This window comes from Nanorana parkeri, unplaced genomic scaffold (genome assembly GCF_000935625.1).
Source record: "Nanorana parkeri isolate BGI_ZX_2015 unplaced genomic scaffold, ASM93562v1 scaffold69, whole genome shotgun sequence".
NCBI lineage: Eukaryota > Metazoa > Chordata > Amphibia > Anura > Dicroglossidae > Nanorana > Nanorana parkeri.
The window spans coordinates 2,630,267-2,650,298 of NW_017306337.1; the positions used below are offsets into that span (position 1 = coordinate 2,630,267).

The 20,032-nt window shown below is 39.7% G+C and overlaps 2 protein-coding genes across 2 annotated transcripts in view; one reads left to right on the forward strand and one right to left on the reverse strand.

Annotated features, from left to right (window-relative positions):
* Positions 1 to 20,032, forward strand: part of PSMD1 (proteasome 26S subunit, non-ATPase 1) — an 88,510-nt gene that overhangs the window by 42,186 nt on the left and 26,292 nt on the right. The window lies entirely within an intron of this gene.
* Positions 6,192 to 18,622, reverse strand: HTR2B (5-hydroxytryptamine receptor 2B). Its single transcript, XM_018576544.1, has 3 exons — positions 18,172 to 18,622; positions 9,510 to 9,710; positions 6,192 to 7,090 (listed from the first exon to the last, which is right to left on the reverse strand). The coding sequence occupies exons 1-3, from the start codon at positions 18,500 to 18,502 to the stop codon at positions 6,192 to 6,194; spliced, it is 1,431 nt and encodes a 476-aa protein (XP_018432046.1). The 5' UTR covers positions 18,503 to 18,622.

Consider the following 20,032-nt stretch of genomic DNA (forward strand, 5'->3'; position numbering starts at 1 on the left):
AATATAATGAAAAAAAAGTAAAATGTAAAAAAAAAAAAAGAAAAGTTTCCTTACGTTATGTTATAAAACATTTAATCTTACCCATATTTTTGGTAAAACATAAAATTCGGGGTCACGTCGGGTAAATAGACACCAAACATGTCAAGCCTTAAAATTGCGTGCGCCCGCAAAATCTCAAAGCGCCCATAGGCGACGCTTAAAACGCTTTTACTGCTCATCCGTTTAGTGTTATCAGTGATTAATGGCTCTAAAATTATTGCTCTCTGATGTTTGCGGCGATATGTAACATGTGCAGCACAATAGGAGCAATTGTCGTTTTCACACGTAGGTGCACCCGACGCATATCTGCGTGTGTATGTGGGGGGCGGGGACTTTAAAAAAATTGTTGTTTTTTTTATGATTCTTTAATTTTATTTTTATTTTTTTTGCTTCGAAGACCCCTATGTGATAGCCAATATACCTGACACGTCCTCTTTATGGAGACATCAGGGGTCTCCAAGACCCCTAATGTCACCTAGGGACCCCCAGAGAAGCAGAGATCTGCTTCATCAACTTCTGTAGCTGGAGAGTGACACTGAATGCAGGAAGTGATGTAATATACATCACTTCCTGCATTCGGGGACTGAGAGGAGATCAAAGGGAGTTCGTATACTGAACTCCCTTTGATCTCCTGTCACAGAGCCGTGCCGGTCCCGGCCGCATCGGGCACAGCAGATCTCGGGACCGGCAAAGGTGGTGACAGCTGCTAATACAAGCGATCGAGCGTCTCCAGAGACGCCCGATCGCTTAAATGTAAAGCTCCCGGCCGGCCGGGAAGCTGCTCGTCGGGCTCCTTCGTCCTCTCGTTGCGGACGAGTGGATTTTTCAAGCCCTGCACATTACACGCACATTACACACGCACATTACACACGCACATTACACACGCACATTACACACGCACATTACACACGCACATTACACACGCACATTACACACACTTATTACACACACTTATTACACACACTTATTACACACACTTATTACACACACTTATTACACACACAGTCATGGCCCAGAATATTGGCACCCCTGCATTTCAGTCAGATAATGCACCACATTCCACGCAAAACTCCAAAAATTGACTTTCTGCATGAAGTGGTGCATTATCTCACAGAAATGCAGGGGTGCCAGAATATACTCGCCCACATGCTTTAAACAGTTGAGCATTGAAAGGGTCTCGCATACACTTTTGTGTTAGGGTACCAGCCCACTCGCATTTTGTGTGAAAATGCAGCTTCAGTGCTATGGCTTGCTAATATGTCAGCCTCAGCTCTCCAGAGTTAAAAACTGGTTATACAGCCTTACTGTAAATGTGACATCTGCTGGCCATTCAGGGGATGTCAAATTTAATGTCAAGCATGTTCATCCTTTTATAAATTAAGTGACTATGACTGGGGAGTGCCAGATGAATGTCGGCAAATGTCAACAAATGTTAGAAGGGGGAGTTTCCCAAAAGAAATCGGACAAAACTTACCAGCGAATCCTTTTAAAATATTCTAAACGTTTTTGAAGCTCAAGAATCAACATGATAGGCAACTAAGCATGCTCAGGTAGGGTTGAGCAATGGCTGCTTACATATTTCACTAATGCCAGGTTTCCTATAACATTAGTTGTATATTCAACAAGGCAGTAATTATCTTAGATTCCCTCCATGGCTCCGTAGCAGAAAACTGTAAGTAATGTGAAAAGGTTAGCACCGTGAAGAATCTGCTCTCAAATATATTTGCTTCAGCTCTTTTGAATGTACACATACATGGCGCTGATCAGATAACAAAAATAACACTAACACAAAATTAACTTATTTGGCTATAGTGAGCTTAATTAACTTTTATATCTGCTTCTGGTCGTACAGAGGTTATGTTGATGCATTCAGTTTGGATGTGTGAGGGGAAGCGATGGAGCCACTAGCCTAATTGGAAGCAGTTAGTGGTGTAATGGTCGTAAGCTGGTGGTGCCAGCTACATGAGTCACCGAATGTCAGCCGCGTGCAGTCATTTGGGGCCAGCTGGTTTAAAGTTGGAGAAATAGCAGAGACCACTGACTAATTTAATTCCTGCAGTGTCTGGGAAGGGGAACTGTATGCTACAGGCCACCAAGGCGTTAAAGGTGAATCGTCAATGTTAGAGCGCTTGTGGGTTGTATTTCTTGCTCAGTCGACATGGTTAGGTTCATCATTACAACAGTTGGATCACTTGTTTAAATCTATTTAATAATGAAGTCATGCCAATTATAGCTACTTTTCTTGCCCTAATTATATTATAATAATATTGACATGGTGACAATTTTCTTGCATTGTTTTTGAGTTTTTTTCACAAAACACAATAGAGACTTATGTATATTTTAGTAGACCCGTTTTTACACTTTGGCCACATGGCTTCTAACTGGATTGAATGCTGTGGAAAACAACGTTGCCTCAGGGTGAAGATTGGATATTTCTAAATTCTATTAGGGCTACAACAACTAATCGATTATGAGAAAAATTGGCAACTATTCTCATCAGTCTCGATTAGTGAGAGAGAGATTTATACAACCAATTGATTAGTTGAAAAAATAATCGGGCAACTAATCGATTATGAAAATAATCGTTGGCTGCAGCCCTACTATTAGGAGTGTCCAAGGCTGCAAGAGAGAAAAGTGTGCAAGAGATTTGACTTCCTGTCCATGTTCTGTGACAGAACCACATCGCAAGTACATACCTTTGGGTACCGTATTTGCCTATGTATGCTCAAGCTCATGTGTTACACTTCACTTATGTTTTAGCCTCAAGTATAATTACTGACATGGTTTACAATAGTACAATGGTAGTATGTGCTTTATTTAGCCATTATAAACTGATAGTACAGGTGTCCTTGCTCTCTTCCTCTCACGATCCCGGCCTGAACATTTGTGTCTTTCTCAGCCAATATGAAAAAGCAATAAATCAGTTCCTTAAGTAAATGCACCTATGTGATGCTCCCTGGAATTAAACATCATTGCCTTCCAAATGTTTGAAGATGTCCAATGCATCCAAAAAAGGGCTGAGATATTGTTTGTGATAGATGAGCTGGGAGATAAAGCACCATTAAAACATAATTTTAAAGTAAATACGTAATTTACTAGGAATTACAAGCTAGAGGCCCATAAAGAGAGCAGGGAGTCTGGTGAGGATGCCAACTTTGACGTTGATGGGCTGTTATACCTCCAATATGTCTGTGTGCATGGGTAATAAAACATATTTGAGGCAGGCACGCTATGTTCTGTAAGCTTTTTGTTTCCATATTCTAATGTACAACTACATTAGAAGTGGTCTGTCATGACCAAAATAATGGTTTGTTTTAGTAGGTTGTGAATTTTTTTTATACAGCTAGTCATCTACAAATGTGTCTTCTTTTTTTTTATTTACAGATATAATTAAATGCATATTATGTATGAAATATGATTATATGAAATCTATTTTAATGCCCTGTGTCTTCTCCAACCATCAATTTATTTGAAGTGGTATTTCTGAGCTTACAGCTTTATCTGAAAGGGGCGAGATAAAACGTGAAAAATATTTAGATGTGTATAGTGACCGACATTAACAAACGTCCCCAGTGTGAAGTGGAACTTTCTATCTCTGAATATAAACTATTAACAAGTTAGCCTCAGTTTCAGAAGCTGGCAGCCCTGCGAGAATGCAAACTAGCAAATTTCTTATACCAGACAGCTAAAATATGTGGTCTGTTGAGAGAAACCCGTAGGTTGCCATTGCAGATCACTGCTTCTGAAAATGCTAGTTGCCTGACTGTTATGCTAATTTAGTTGAATTCACTGGAACAGTTATGCAGTTCAGGCGTTCTGACTTTGTGGGTTGGGTGCTTGTTTTAGGTCACAATCAAAAAGAGTTGATTCTGAAGACAGTTAACAGCATTGTTAACTTGTGCAGGTTGCCTTTAAGATCATTAGGAAGTATGAAGTTTCTATGCTGTCACCTAGCTCCAAGCAGGAAAACTACAAATCCCATCATGCTTTTGCCTAGGGGAGGCATACCTGTGGCTGTCAAGAGACCTTACGGTATTTGTAGTTCCACAACATCTGGAGTGCCAACTTTGCCTACCCCTGATGTGGTTGTGCTATATACGGCAAATATGTTTTTCACACATTGTGTTTTCCTGAAATTGGAGTAAATCCTTATTTTGGCTGCAAATATTGTTTGGCAGAGCTGTTTTTGAATATACTATGCACATGCTGTAGAAGTAAGCTATCGTTTCTATCGTACAATCCGCAAGAAAATGTTAAGGAACCCAGCATAAGGACGCTAAGCTTATTTCATTGTGCTGCAAAGGGGAAAGGGTTGTTGTCAGTAGCATACGCTTTGGCTTTAGCTTTTTTTTCTTCGTCGAAGTAGAAACATTTAATTAGATTTGTGTTTACTAAATTAAATTAGATTTGTGTTATCGTTCCTTCGCTCCAGTATTTGTATTTTTTAACAGTCCTTTTACTAGTTTTAAACTGTCAAATCATCCTGTTTATTTGGTGCCTTTTCCTAAAACAAACATTTACAAAGCATGGGGTGTAGGAGTTAGCAGAGGAGCTTTTCTGGCTCCCCCGGACATTCTGCACATAATTCGGCAGGGCTGGTCAGGTGTTTCTGCCTGGGGCCTATGGATATGTACAGGCTAGGAGCGCTAATGGGATCATACATTTTCATCTGCATTTCGGTATTAGTCTGACTGGATTTTAAGCAGCCATTTTGTCTAATGTAACCATGTAGTATGTTTTAAGAAGCCAGCGAAAGTCTACTACAGCTTTCGTCAACAGCGAAGGCTCATTGCACAAACAGAATATGTACATAGATCAATGCATTCACACTCTATAGCTACGCAAGATGTGATTCAACTGCATTTGTGTATTTCCATTTATGATGCTGTTTTATATAGGTTTGGTCATTGCAATGTAAAAGTCCTTTTGTTTAGGTAATTTATCCTTTTGGGAGGAACACGCTTTGACAAATGGCATTGTAAATCTAGCAGTACAGTCCAGGGTCTAGCTTTCCAAAGCTAACAGACTTTTCCTGGTTCTCGGACTGTGTCATGTGATGGACTAAACCCTGCTTTTATAAGGTTTTAAAAAAAACATCTCAGCATTTATAATCATGCATTTTGGGACAGTGGTGGTGATAATGCCTTAATTTTCTTCAAGTGTATCAAAACTCAAATACAAAAATTTAAACAGTCCAGCCTAACAAATGGGTAGCATTATTGCAATATTTGTCTCTGCAGATTGAAATGCGCCCACACAAACTGACTATCGTAGTGTTGAACTCTGCTGTAAATTCAGTGACTAATACAGCGTGTGTGTGTGTGTGTGTGTGTTCTACGCTAAATTCTCTAATATGGGATCTATAGAATACTAGTACTAATTTAGTTTTAAAACCAGCATAGGTTTATTGTCTTGCTAGTCTTTACAAATGAACAATAATAATTACATCATATTGTACAGGCAGGGCCTGATAAAGTGACTGTGCACTGCGTCATATCCTGCCCTTTTTTCTTCTACTTGTTATTTACACGAGAAGCCAGCATCTTGGCATGGACAGTACATAGGATGGTAAACCCTGTATAGATCCATATTAGTCCTAGTTGCAGAGATGGACAGTGTGCAGCCTTCCAGCTGTTGCGTCATCATGCTTTGCCAGCCATCTCTGCTTCAGTGTAAAAATGACAATATCTGAAGTTACATAATGCAGATTAAAAGTAAGCTTTATGTACTTGTCTGGAGAATATCGTAGTAGCAGATGTTTAGATAAATTGCACTACATCCTGGACGTTTTCTGTAAATTGAAATGGGACTTCTTTTAAACCTTGCCTCTTTCCACAGTACTTTTTATGAAAAATCTTTTCTCAACCCATTTCATGCCATACTCCTTTTGGCTTAATTATTTATTGAATCTCAATTATTCCACTTAAAAGCATTTTAGTAAGCTCAACGCAATGATATTTTCTCAGGGTGCTTTCAAATAAATCCTGAGATAGTCATTGCTAAGACATTCAGTGCAGTTTTATAGAGGCAGAGAGGACCTGATGTACCAAGTAGCATTTCATGTTGCTGTATATTACTTTATAAATTAAGGTATGTTTGAAGCACTTTCAGAGTATGATGGGCAGGTGATATACACCACAGATTGGGGTTATTTACACATAGCTCACTTGCTCCTCAGTCTTTCCAGCTTCATTTTCAGTAAGTAATAAGGTGTCAAGCAAAATGGCAGATGACTCGAGCTGCGAGTTACGTAATCTTAGTGGACTTTGATACATGACTGGGTTTATTCCGTTTTTCATTCCATGTTTCATGATGAGCTTTGAATTTTCTGCCACAGAGGTCCGGAATGATATGCGACTAGAGCAGTTTCGTAGGATTCTTACTGAGTGCATACCCTGGAAATTACAAGTGATGTAGCGTCCAAAGGCATCTCTGAAAGTCTTGTTAAAAAGCGTGTAGACCAATGGGTTGACCCCTGAAGAAATATACCCAATCCAGACAAATATCTCCATTAGCATCTTGATTACATCGGGGTCACAGTCGTTTGGGTCACAGAGGACTGAGGCCACATTGGTAATGAAAAAAGGACACCACATAAAAACAAACAAGAAAAAGACTATGCCCAAAACCTTAGAAGCTCTTTGCTCATTGGTAATGGTCTGCATGGATTTCTTTCCCACACTAGATAGCCTCCGAATGGGTAATTCATCACTGTTAATCTGGAAAGCCCGATCACGTCTTTGACCGTCTAACATTGCAACCTTCTCAGGAGAAGAACTGGGAGTCATCTCTCTCTGAAAGACCGTAGACACTGTGGACCAGGTTAGCCGTTGAGGTGGCTTGTTCTTGATTAGGTATGCTTTTTTTCTCAGTAAGTGAATGGTCAGGAAGTAAATGACCACCATAATTGCAAATGGGACAAAAAATGCAGCCATGGATCCATAAATAATGAAGTACTTGAAGTGCTCAGTCCGAACCAGGCATGTGTTGTTTGTGTCAAAGATGGTTTCGGGTTCGAGTAGACCTCTGATTGGGATGGGGACAGCAATGCCTGAAAGAAAACAAAGATCAGTTTACCTTCCAATAAAACTTATATAAATTCTTTTTAAGTGCTGCACTGAAGGGGATTATTTCTGTTGATGCCAAGAACGCCTTGAAACCTAATCCACAGACATTTGCTAATGTTTTCAGGTTATCAGGAGCACTAGTATTTTTTAAAGTATGCAAGATACCGGTTTCTTTTTAAGGTGGGCAGAAATATTTTACCAATAAATTAAGTGTATATCACAACAACTGCAACATTATAGTAGCATAAAACACATGGTTTTGTCCGCAGTTAGTTGCATCTTTCTGCAAATTTGATTTCCTGTACTGCCGTACAGCTGCCGCTTACTGATTACCAAAGCTTTATCATGCAAGACCCAAGTAATCTGATCATTATGCACTGTAAGCTATTTCAGGCCAGAATAAATTAAAGGAAAGTGTTTCTGATCCGTTCTATGGGGAAGCATGAGGATAGTTTTTCAGGATGTCCCAGTTATGCAGGGCACCTCCACAGCTGCAGGATTCAGAGAGGATCAGCAGGTTGTCTTAGCTTTTGTAACTAGCAGAGGCTGTTGCCAGTTAGTCCACTTGCCTGGGATTAGGAGCGGAGGTTGCACCTTGTATGACATTTGTATAACCTCTGGTTGTGCGTACAAGGAGTAGCCCGTTCCATATAATAGCAAATAATACATCTGTGAGTATCATTTTCATTATCTAACCTCCCCCTATTCTATATATTTTTCTGGCTGTTATTTAGAATTTCAGTTCATACAAAAGGTTGTTCACAAGTCTAGTAAGCTCCGTTTTATTTCAGTGGGTAGATGAAGCCAAATCTTTTACCGAAACAGCAGGAGTTATAGCTTAATTTATTAAAAATATACTTGTTACTTAATGACACTTAAGTAATGTTAAAGTACACTTGTCATAGATAAACATTTTCAAAAGGCAGCCTGTAATGGCAGGCCCTGCACTTTTCTCATGGCAGGTGTACTTTAAATAATGTTTGCTATTAGTGTAGCCTTTCTAAAGAGTTTTGTTTTAGAGATTCATTTTCCAAAAAAAGTTTAATACAAATGAATGTTTATTCTAAAATAAACAGCAGTTTTGCATTTGCTAAAGCAGTTGTTAATACAAGGTTCTCATACAGCTCAGTAGTATTCTAGGTATCTAAGGCTGCTTGCATATTGTATCAAATAGACATGTTAGCGTGTCATTTTACACGGATAAAAATGGATGCATGTTTCTAACTAGTTTTTTCTTTTTTTTCTTCTAATTAAAATGTAAAAATAAAGACAATACATAGCGGTAAACTAGGGTTATATCCGGAAATGTTTTATTCTCCTGAGTGTTTATATACATTTTTCTGCAAGTGTATGTAAAGCCAATTTGTTTTTTTTGTCATGGAATATGTAAGGGGTAGAGCCTCTGTCTTTTTTTATTCTTTCTTTTTATTATTAATGTCTGTGTCCCTACAGGGTGATTCACCTTAATTTGTGGTGCTGGTGAAGGGAACTTCCCCCTACAGAACAAGCAAATACAATTAAAATTAAAATTTGCTATGTCTGTCCAAAAGTAAAATTTCAAGGTTTTGGCTTTACATACACCTTGTGTTTTAAAGGAGAACTATGAGGTGAGTGAGTGATTCCCCTCTCCCCGCTCCGATCTGCCAGCGCTGACTGGCGGAACGGATGGAGAGGGGGCGGGAACAGCTGGCTCTGCCTCTAGATAGACAGAGCCAGCTGTCACTCACGCAGCTGGGCGGATCCTGTCATCTAAGTCAGGATCCGCTCCGGCTGCGGCGTCTCAGTATACTGCGAGCTGTAGCTTGCGGTATACTGAGCTTAGGGTAACGGACGCTAGTTTGTGTCCTCCCGTTACCCTAAGGAGAACTATGGGGAAAAACACTGACCCCCATAGTTCTCCTTTAAAGAAGGGACAAATTATTTTATAGAGGTATGATCTGTGAATTGATGGACCTTTGCTAAGCAAAGATAGATGCCTAGGCATGAATGGATAGAAGGAAAGTATTCCTACTTCTGTGCAGCACAGAGACAAAATGTTTGACTTTGGAGTCCCAAGTTATGGGGCATCCAGTATTAATCTGGAACTCTCATTTTTTCTAATTTTGTTTTTTTTTTGACATACTGACCTAATCAGTGTGCAGCTGGACCTTACAACTTTTTCTTTCTATGGTCAGTGTGGATGGGCTCTAATCTGCCTGCACCCAATCTCATTTGGAAACCAGCACACCGTATGAGTTGGTGGAGTGGCCATTTTCCTGTCTTCTCACAAATGTTTGACTATTGCTTTATGACCTGTCACAGCATGGAGCAGACAAGCTTCTGTTTGTTTCAGTTTGTGTTGAAAAGACAGAAGACTTTGCCTATGCATCTTACTCAGTTATAACAGGAAGATGACTTTCCTACCTGCTGATATCAACCACACCACTGCAATTTTTACAAGCGTTTTTGCTCTTGTGTTGAATTGACTGGCTTGGATAGGTTTTTTAATGGCGATATACCGGTCCAAAGATATGGCACACAGGTGTATGATTGATGCAGTGGAAAACAGGACGTCCAGAAATAGCCAAATGGCACACAGGCACTGCGGCAGAGGCCAGCCAGGTTCTGAAAAAGACAAAGATTCATTACATGTTTGGCTAAAGTTACTTGAGATCTTTCATCTAATCATTTCAACAAATACTTTGCAAGTGACTATCAGTCACCCACTAGAAATAAAAAAAATATAAGGATTTTTTTTAATGCTTGCTCATATGAGAGTTTATGATGCAGTTGAACAGTTACAGTAAATTGTGATACTTTTATAATAGGTGTTAATGTAGAACTAGATAAGAATCCAGTAATCGCCATATTCCATGTGTTCTGTAGGTGAGAAGATTGATTAACACCTGGTTAAAGGTGGCCATACCCCAAAAGCTGCCCATACACCTTACAACCATTGCACGACTTTCGTTGTGCGATTTTTTTTTTTTTTTGTAAGGTGATTCAAATTTCATACAATCTGCCCATCCTGGACAGACCGTACTTGCGATAATCACAAGCCCTCCCCGCTGAGAGGAGGGCTTCCGATTTAGTGCAGTGCTGAGCGGGCCCGTGCGGCAGTCGTCTTCCGAACATGCCACCAACCCGCCGAAAATCGTCCGATTTTGGGCAGGTTTTCCAGCGTGCTCGGAAGACTAAAGTCGTGCGACCTTACAGTAGAAGCGGTCGCACGCTGCCCGTACACCTGCCGATTATCGTACAATTGCGGGTCACCCGGTATTATCGTACAATAATAGGCAGGTGTATGGGCACCTTTACAACCATTGTACAACTTTTTGTCCTGACATCACATCCTAGTTCAATTTTCATTCAAACCGCACATCGTGCACAGAGCAATTTAGTTTGCGATTATCGTTCATCAGCACCAGTAACTGGCCGATTTTCCTCCATCGACCAAATTTCCGTTTGAGCATGTGCAGTTTTCATGAGATTTTTGTTCTACAAAATGCCACTAACCTGTTTTTCTAGTCTGCCTGAAAGATGAAAATCTGCCAGTAGTACAGTGATTGCGGTTGTGCACTTCCCATCAATTGGCATATTTTTGAACGAAAACGCGATTGCGGTCAAAAATCGCCAGATAATTGTATGGTGTATAGGTACCTTTTTTATAAACCCTGATTTTAGCACTCTGGAGATGTGAATCCCTACCTTTTAAATCTCCCATCATGGCCACTGCCTTCTGCCCTAAGATGGTTGGAGAGACCTGGTAACAATGCTAACTGTTAAGTCAGCAGGAAGTTGTCCACTCATAAAATTTCTAATAGGATCAACAGGTATTTTTTAGCCTTTTCAGTGTATATTGAACAGACCAAAAGAGAGCCTATAAGAGAAGTTTAATGTTTGGATTTATTTGCTCTGTGAATAAGCAGTTGCTCTGCAGCCTGACTTTTTACAGCTTGATAGTCCTAGCATGGCTATTTAACTGATCCACGAAAATGTCCCCCCCACACCCCCACATAATCTTTATTTATACACGACACAAATACAGACCATGACATAAAGGCATTGTGTAGAACATTTTAAAATAAGAATTACACAATGAAAAGCAATGATCAACCACCGGAGCAACACGGGAACTCACTCAGGCGAAAGAGCAAAAGGTTTAGTACCAACAAAAGGTTACATTGCTGTCCCTCCGATACACCAGGGGTGATACCTTTTAATATAACATAAAGACAGACAATGCCGGTAAAATGTTTAATTGTGCAAAGGAGCCTGTTAGGACAGACATATGGTAGTTACCATTGCTGAATTTTGTTTTGAATGTGAATGATCCACCACTTTAATACATATGCTCGCTGTGCAACCAACCTGAAACATGCATACACAATTGGGTTTTTGGACTGCCGATATGAACCTATATTCTGGGTTTAATCACACACACCAAGGGCCATGTCAGATGGGCAATTTATCCAGATGAATACTTTTTTCTTTCAAAGCAATTTCTCTGTATTGAAATCCTAGTTATTTTCTATGAAATTGCTAAAGCACTTATTTTTACTGCAACTTTTAGCACAGTTGCTCAGTGAAGGAGTTTGTCAGCAATTGTTTTCTATTTGCCCTGTTCACACCATACCTGTTCTGTGGTGTGAGTCAGTAGACATGGTGTGAACAAACCCTGACTGAAAAAGTGATTTGTAACACAGCATGCCAGCATAATGATGCAGCACTAGCTTAACTTGTAGCAGTGATAAAATGCTTCTTGGTAACAGCCAACAACTATAGCAATTAAATCACTAGGAGACGGATCATAACCCTAGAGCTGTGTTCCTCAGCCTCATTTCAGTCACAGCACCTATTAAATGTATGCAAAAAATCTCGAGGCACCCCAGCAATAAAAAATAGTACCTACCATCACATCAGGAGCTGCAGCATGGTAGAGAGTGGGAGGCGGAGCAGGATTAGATGAAGGCAACCTTCCATGTGAGATACTGTGCAAAAGTTTTAGGCGGGTGTGAAAAAATGCTGTAGAGTAAGAATGCTTTCAGAAATAAAATTAATAGTTAATTTTTATCAATTAAAATGGAAAGTAAATGGACAGAAGAGAAATCCAAATCAAATCAGTATTTGGTGTGACCACCCTTAGCACTCAAAACGGCATCAATTCTTCTAGGTACACTTGCACACAGTTTTTGAAGGAACTCAGCAGGTAGGTTGTTCCAAACATCTGTAGAACTAGCCACATATCTGTGGATGTAGACTGCCTCAAATCCTTCGGTCTCTTCATGTAATCCCAGACAGACTCAATGATGAGATCAGGGCTCTGTGGGGGCCAAACCATCACTTCCAGGACTCCTTGTTCTTTATGCTGATGTTCTTAATTGCATTGGCTGTATGTTTGTTTGGTATGGCATGGTGGATAAGTATCTTCTTGTATTTCTCAGCATTGAGGACGCCTGATGGTATGGCATAATGGATATGTATCTTCTTGTATTTCTCAGCATTGAGGACACCATTAATCCTGCCCAAATCTCCCAACTCCTTTGAGAGAAATGCAGCCCCAGACTTGCAAGGAACCTCCATTATGCTCCGCTGTTGCTGCAGACACTCATTATTGTACCACTCTCCAGCCATTTGGTGAACCAACTGCTTTCTGCTTCAACCAGAGATTTCCGATTTTGACTCATCAGTCCAGAGCACTTGCTGAAATTTTTCTGTGTCCTTGCAGCCAAAAAGCCATAACTCCAATGTGGAAGCAAGGCTAAGCGACTCAACTATGCACGAAAACATAGGAGTTTTTGGGGCAAAAATGGCAGCAGGTGCTCTGGACTAATGAGCCAAAATGGGAAATATTTGGATGTAGTAGGAGGCAGTTTATTTGCCGAAGGGCTGGGAAGCGGTGCAATGATGAATGTCTACAGCAACAGTGAAGCATGGTGGAGGTTCCTTGCAAGTATGGGGCTGCATATTGGTCAGGATCAACGGTGTCCTCAATGCTGAGAAATACAAGCAGATACTTCTCCATCATGTCATACCATTAGGGAGGTATGTGATTGACCCAAAATGTATTCCAAAGCAGGGCAATGACCCCAAACATACAGCCAATGTCATTAAGAACTTTCTTTAGCATAAAGAACAAGGAGTCCTGGAAGTGATGGTTTGGCCCCCCATGATCTAAACATCATGCAGTCTGTCTGGTATTACTTGAAGAGACAGATGGATTTGAGGCAGTCTACATCCACAGAAGGTCTGTGGCTAGTTCTCCAGATGTTTAGAACAACCTACAAGCCGAGTTCCTTCAAAATCTGTGTCCAAGTGTACCTAGAAGTATTGATGCTGTTTTAAAGACAAAGGGTGGTCACACCAAATATTTGATTTGGATTTCTCCTCCATTTACTTTCCATTTTGTTAATTGCTAAAAATAAAATATTAACACTTATTTCCAAAAGCGTTCTTACTTTAGTAAAAAATAAATATACAGTTTGCCTCTGTCTTATGTTGAAAAATTATTTGGGAGAAATGGGCCAGTGATCAGTCAAAGAAGGTCCTGTGTGCAGCACATTATTTTAACCTAAAAACCCAGGATTTATGTTCTCTACTGCTGGAGATTCTGTAACAAGTTCTGGTAATCTTGTGATACTTCTTTTGGTTTTCTCAATTCTTGAACTCTAGGGATCAGGGTAGAATGTCTGAATAAATAATGGCTCCTCTTTAGCTAACATCTAACATTAGACAAACAGAAAGCTGCCATTACTGACTTCTCATTCTGCAAATACTAGTTGTCTGACCTCTTGCTTCATGACTTTGCTCAGACTTTTCTGAATGCATGCTTGTTCCAGGTTTGCTCAGAACGAAATAAAAGCATAAGCATAACTGTTAGGCATTTTTAGGTCAGCCTTAGCAGCCCCATATTTTGCTAACTTTGCTTTAACTGGGTAGATTTAAATATGTATTTTTATTGTTTTCCATGATGTAGAAAGGGAAAAATATAGAGAACTGAATTTAGGAAGACCTGATCCAGCCCGTCCTTTCAGTTTTCCAGTGATATTTTGCTGTGGAGAGTGGTGGGACTCTGTCTGCTTTTAGGCCATCAATGCAGCGAAGAAGCAATCCCAATGGCATTACAGATGTCGCCAAGATTTCCCATGTAACCACAATGGAGCCCAAGCCATTCCGGACCCTCCCACAGACATTGAAACAAGGTGCTTTTTTATTTTTTCTCTAAAGAGGTGCTGCAGCTAAAAACAGCTTTTGCTGTGCTATGTTAAGACTGCAGGCAGGTCTGAAGAGGCTGATGAGGCAGAAACAGGGCTGTCCCTAACGCATTCGCCACCTGAGGCGATGTGGTGTCATTCTTGGGGGGGCGGGGGGAGGTTTGGATGGTGGTTTATGGGAAGGGGGAACGTTACCTCTGGCTCCAGCTGTGTCCTGTGTCCTGCCCAGCTCACTAACGTCACCGGATACGTGGAACTTGGCAGGGTGCAAGCCAGAGCATCCCACTCAGCTCCTGACAACCAGTAATAACAATGAGCTGGGCAGGAAGTCTCTGTCAGAGCGTCACTGGTTGCTAAGAACACACATACCTGCCACCCACAATCAGATGCTGCCTGAGGCAATCGCCTCAGGCTGCCTTATTATAGGGACGTCCCTGTGTAGAGTTATGTGCAGGTTGCACTAACTAGTAATTTTCAAAGTTCTGACTAAACCTATAAAAGGTAAACAGTTCGATATCATCACTCTTTGAACTTTTGGCTTATGGCAGCAAGTTAAAGAAAGTGTTTAATTCTGATTATAAGGATATATAATTATAAAGATACTGATTTGTCTGTCAGATGGTTCACCAACTTCCAAGTAGTAGAAGACAGGCAGCTGAGAGCAGCAACTGTCAGATAATATAAACCTCTCATTGGTAAACCTGCACCATTATAATCATTTTAGACTATATATGCTCATATTCTTGATTCTTGAACCCAATTATGACTGATTCTCCATCGGGAGTACTTTGTAGCTTATGCCTGCTATAATCCAAGGGCAACTTTACTAGTGTTACCTACCAGTTACAGATACCACAGGGAAAATAGTTTGCATGGCCTTTTATGTGTTTCTGTAGAATACCATATCCTAACAAGATACTGGCAGTGTAAGGCCTCGTTCACACCTGAACGTTTTGTAGCGCGTTATACGCTCAACGAACGCTCTACAAAACGCTCAAACATCTAAATCCCATTGTATGCAATGGGTCTGGTTCACACCTTGGCGTATTTCAGCCCGTCCCTAACGCGCTACAAAACGGGCCACGCCTGAAAAGGTACATGTACTACTTTGGGCCGTTTTTGTTGCACGTTTCCATTGGGATACAGCCAAGTAGCCCTCGGAAACGTGCGTTTGGCGCGCAATTTTTTTACCGCGCGACAGACGCGCATATGCAATACGCCTAGGTGTGAACCAGGCCTAAGTGTGGAATGTGGGGTAATGTTTATTAGGACAAGGGAAACTCAAAGCTTATAATGGTGATGCATTGTATGAAGTTTGGGGAAACTGATGTGACGCAATCATTACTGATGGAATGGAAATACCATTTATATGACCTTTTACATACTAGTTTAGATAAGCTGAGATTTTCTTTTTAAATTCCTAAAATAAACTTTTTTTGCTGAAAGAAACCTGGGGTCTGCCGTTGCAGATGTCCTTCTGAAAATTCCAGTTGCCTGGTAGTAATGTTGATTCTCTAATTCCAAAACATTCTCAGCCACTGTCCTGTGTCACTCCTGCTGCTAATGAAGTCAGAAAAAAATGAGAACTCTAGATCTGCATACAGTATTTGCTCCAGGTCAAAGACTCAAAGGGGTATTAAAAAAAAAATGACAGCTTGACAGGCAGCCAACAAGGATTTTCAGAAGAAATCCCCAATGGCAGGGTCCAAGTTTCCTGCAGACCAAGTGTTAATGTACATTGAAACTTCAATGAAGAGCTCTCTGACCAAAATTACACTGTTCTTATTTTTACCCAGTATACCAATTTAATTGTAGACTGTTTTAATGTATGCATGTGTTAGCTTCCTTCAGTTTATAAACTTTTTCCTCCCTTTGGTAATATTTAGATTTTATTTTCTGTTTCTTAGGCACTAAATTATGTGCATAATACAATAGAGACAGACCAAGCTGCAGGGCCTAAACAATTTCAAATAGAGTTGGCATATCGTATAAGAGCCTTGACAAAGCCCCCATAAACAACAACAGGAGATGGAAGAGACAGCCTTCCTAACAAACCAAATCGGCAGATTAATAAAATAGTTAGGATCACAAATTTGGCTCTTGTACTTTTTATAGCATTAGGCTAATGACACTTCTATTGATTAAGATGTGCCTGGTAGAATAACGGTAGTTTATTCATCGGCTCTCTCTAATTACAGCGGCAAGTTTTCCATTTTATAAAGAGTAATGCTTCCTTTGTGCATTTCCCTAGGCTGTGTGCATTCATTTCTCAGAACGAGCAGTAATTTTACTAAAAATGAGAAAATCCCCTATAGAACTCTAGAATCTTTTTTTCTTTGTATTGGATTTGATATCATCTGGATTAGATTTATTGTTACTTAATGGACATAACCGTTTTGCTGCACCGATTTGATCTTCTCTTTCTTGTGACCATTTTGGATTTATTCTAAAGCTCCCTTGGATAGCCTTCTCTCTTTGAAGTAGTGGTTTTGTTTAAAGCATGAAGACATTTTTTTATTTTATTTCCTATAACGTGGAATGAGTCTTCACAGCAGTATGCAGTGGCAGAGGAAGCTATAGAGTCCCAGCAGCTTGTTCTCGGCCTATATATAAACACGCATGAGATTTGTATATGAAGTGCTGTACTATTCTCTCAGTTCTGTCCATACCCACACAGCACATGTAGATTTATGGAGGAATAGTATAAATAAAGTCTTATAATACAGCACTTTCTAAAGCACGTTTGAAGTCTTGAGTCCGACTTAACATAGTATAGGCCTAAATGTTAGCTGTGATGTGTATTTAAGAGACCAGGGACTGCTAAATTGCTAAAGACGGTGTAGCTTTGAGCACATCTTGATACAAATGTATGATTCTATACAGATTATAATTTATTTTTCCGTTAAGGTCGGGTATTAAAAGCCAAATTTACAGTGTGAAATTTCCTGAAGTATTTCAAACATTTGTGTTTTTATTTGAATAAACGACAACATTATCATCTGAAAATGTCATATTTCTTTTATACCTTAATCATTTTGTTTTACATTGAGTCCTGGGAACAAAGCCTCATAGAATTTTGTTTACCAGACACCTGAATGATCCCAACAGGAACACTGGGGCTCCTGTTTACATGGGTGTCTTTATATTGCAGAAATGTTAGTTTTATCAAATACTTTTCTTGTATTTTACCCAGAAACCTTTGTTTTTGCTCATCCTTTTATTTTGGGATTTTAAACTGATTTGCCGGTGTGTTTAAATTATTGTGAAATACTTGTTTGCCATTACTCAAATGTTCCACAATGATGCAATTCCCAATATTACTCCTTAGAACAAATGTTATCAAGTAATGTGCTGACCAAAGTAATTGCTTTTGGGAACCCAAAACCAATCCTCAGCCTAGTCCCAACCACAGGTTGTGGTGCACTTTTTCTATAGACACTTTTAATAGTAACATCAATGACCAGGTTATGTTTGGAGTTAGTGTACATTTGCCTTCAGTGATGATTTGCAACTCTGTTCAGTGAGTTTCATAACCTGTGTACTGTGTTCTTTATCATCATGCCAGTAACTGTGCTGTTTATTTGCCTGTAACAAGCGTGTACAAACTTTGTTAGGACCACGTTGAGAAGATATAGCAAAGATAGCTGTTAGGACTGAGCGGCAGCAATTTAACAATTTTCCCATGATTGGTGTTATCTCCATCTAAACCATAATTTGGGTAGGGTTTAAGGCTATGTGAAATCTTAAAATCGGAACATTATTTTGTATCTGGTTCCAAAGCAACAACTTTTATGTTGCCAAAAGTAAGCAGCATAATTTATTTATTTTTTGGGGTAAATAAGTCAAAAGTTTTTATGCTTTAGGGTACTTACTGAACATAATGGTGAGCAGTGCGATGGGCATCACAAATATCCCAACCAGCAGGTCTGCCACAGCCAACGACATAAGAAAGTAGTTAGTGGCATTTTGTAGTTTCTTCTCCAGTGATATTGCCAAGATTACCAGGATGTTGCCACCTATTGTAGGAATTATAACCATAAGCGTGAGTAGCGCCAGCCAGCACTTTGTTGCTTCTGTTTCTAGCCAGGTGTTGTTTAAGTAGCTGCCATTGTAAGATTGGTTGAGTTCTGGCATTTTGAGCCAGGGAGTAAAGTCAGGAGGTCCTCCAGATAAATGGGGATATGTCAAAAAGGCTTCTTCCATGTCTTCTCCACCATTTCATCTATCCAAGCCATATCATTGCCATTCACCCCAAATTTGTATCCACCATTTTTTATGCTTGGAAAACAACCATACTGTTTCTGACATCTGTGTCAAGCCTTTGCTGTCTATATGACACCAGCACCCTAAAAGATACCCAAGTTGAGTAGATGATGGAAGTTTTTGTTCAAAACGCTTTTTTGTAGTTCTTCAGTTGAAGGATATTCCTCTTGTGTCCTTCTCTAATCACCAGCCTTCAGCATTCTTTCTTCTGCCATGCAAAGATAGACTTGATTTTGCTTGTGGGAGGTGTTTCTTTAACCCTTTGTTTGCCAGAGCTGTTCTTCAGATGTTTTAGCCTGTGTCCGGTTGTGACTTTTCTTCCTAGGTCCATCTAGACAAGACAGAATAAATGTTTATCTCCATAATAATATTTAAACTATCCGTGGTACTTTGTTTTTAATATCTTTTAAATACTGTGCTCTGCCCTAGTAATGAGGCAGATGAGGGATTTGCTTTATTTAAACCCATCTGTTTTGATCAAGCTTGTCGGTATAGCTGTGCCCCCTCCTCCTTCAGAATGGATATTATCTGCGGGTAACCTAACCTCGCATAAAGCTTTAAACTCTTCATTTTTGGTGGCCTGGTACAATTTCCAAGGGTGCTTTGTGACTGAGTTGGTTTATCCAAACACATGCTACACGATGTGTGGCTGACCACAGAATACAATATACTTTGTTCAATATACTAAAGATATGGTCTGAATTTTCTTCTCAATATAAATGTTTGATAACGACATACAAATAATTGTATAGTGCAGTTTCAAGGCACATAGCTACAAAATCCAGGCTCTTCTGTGAGTTGGTATGTTTGTGTTCTTGGAGTCTCCTCCCTTCTAGTTAATTTAGCTCCATTAAATATAAGCAATGAACAAAGATATTGATCTCTTGTCCAAAGGATTCTGAAAGCCAAACCTATGCTGCTGTTATGTATATAGTCATTTATGGAGATGTGTTCATATACAATTTCCTTACTATGTTATTGTGGGGAGTGCTGTTTAACAATGAAAAGTAGACATAAGAGAAAATTGGTGATGGCGTAAGTTTTTAAATAAATATAAAAATATGAATATATATAAAAAGTCATTTTTAAAAGATCACTTTGTTTGGAAATGACCATGCCCGAAAACATTCTATACATTTAGTTGCCCCAATGCTTGATGTCATACATATGGCTGATCTAACATACCTTTCAGTGTTCTATATACACTATATGGAGGTGATGGTTAGTTTGGTACTAGTACTATAAGCACGTTTCTGATTTCATACTCACCAGAACTGTACAGCTGTGAGAACTTTGTATGATGTGATTGTTACTTTCTTCTCATGCTTTTCAGTTGCTCCCTTAAAGTTTGAGTAGTTGCTTGTCACTTTCCTTCAATGCAGAGGGTAGATCGCAGCACTCACACATTTTATGTGCCCCCAGGGACTCACGGTAGACCTTTTGTTAACTGCGTGTGTCTCGTGCATCTGT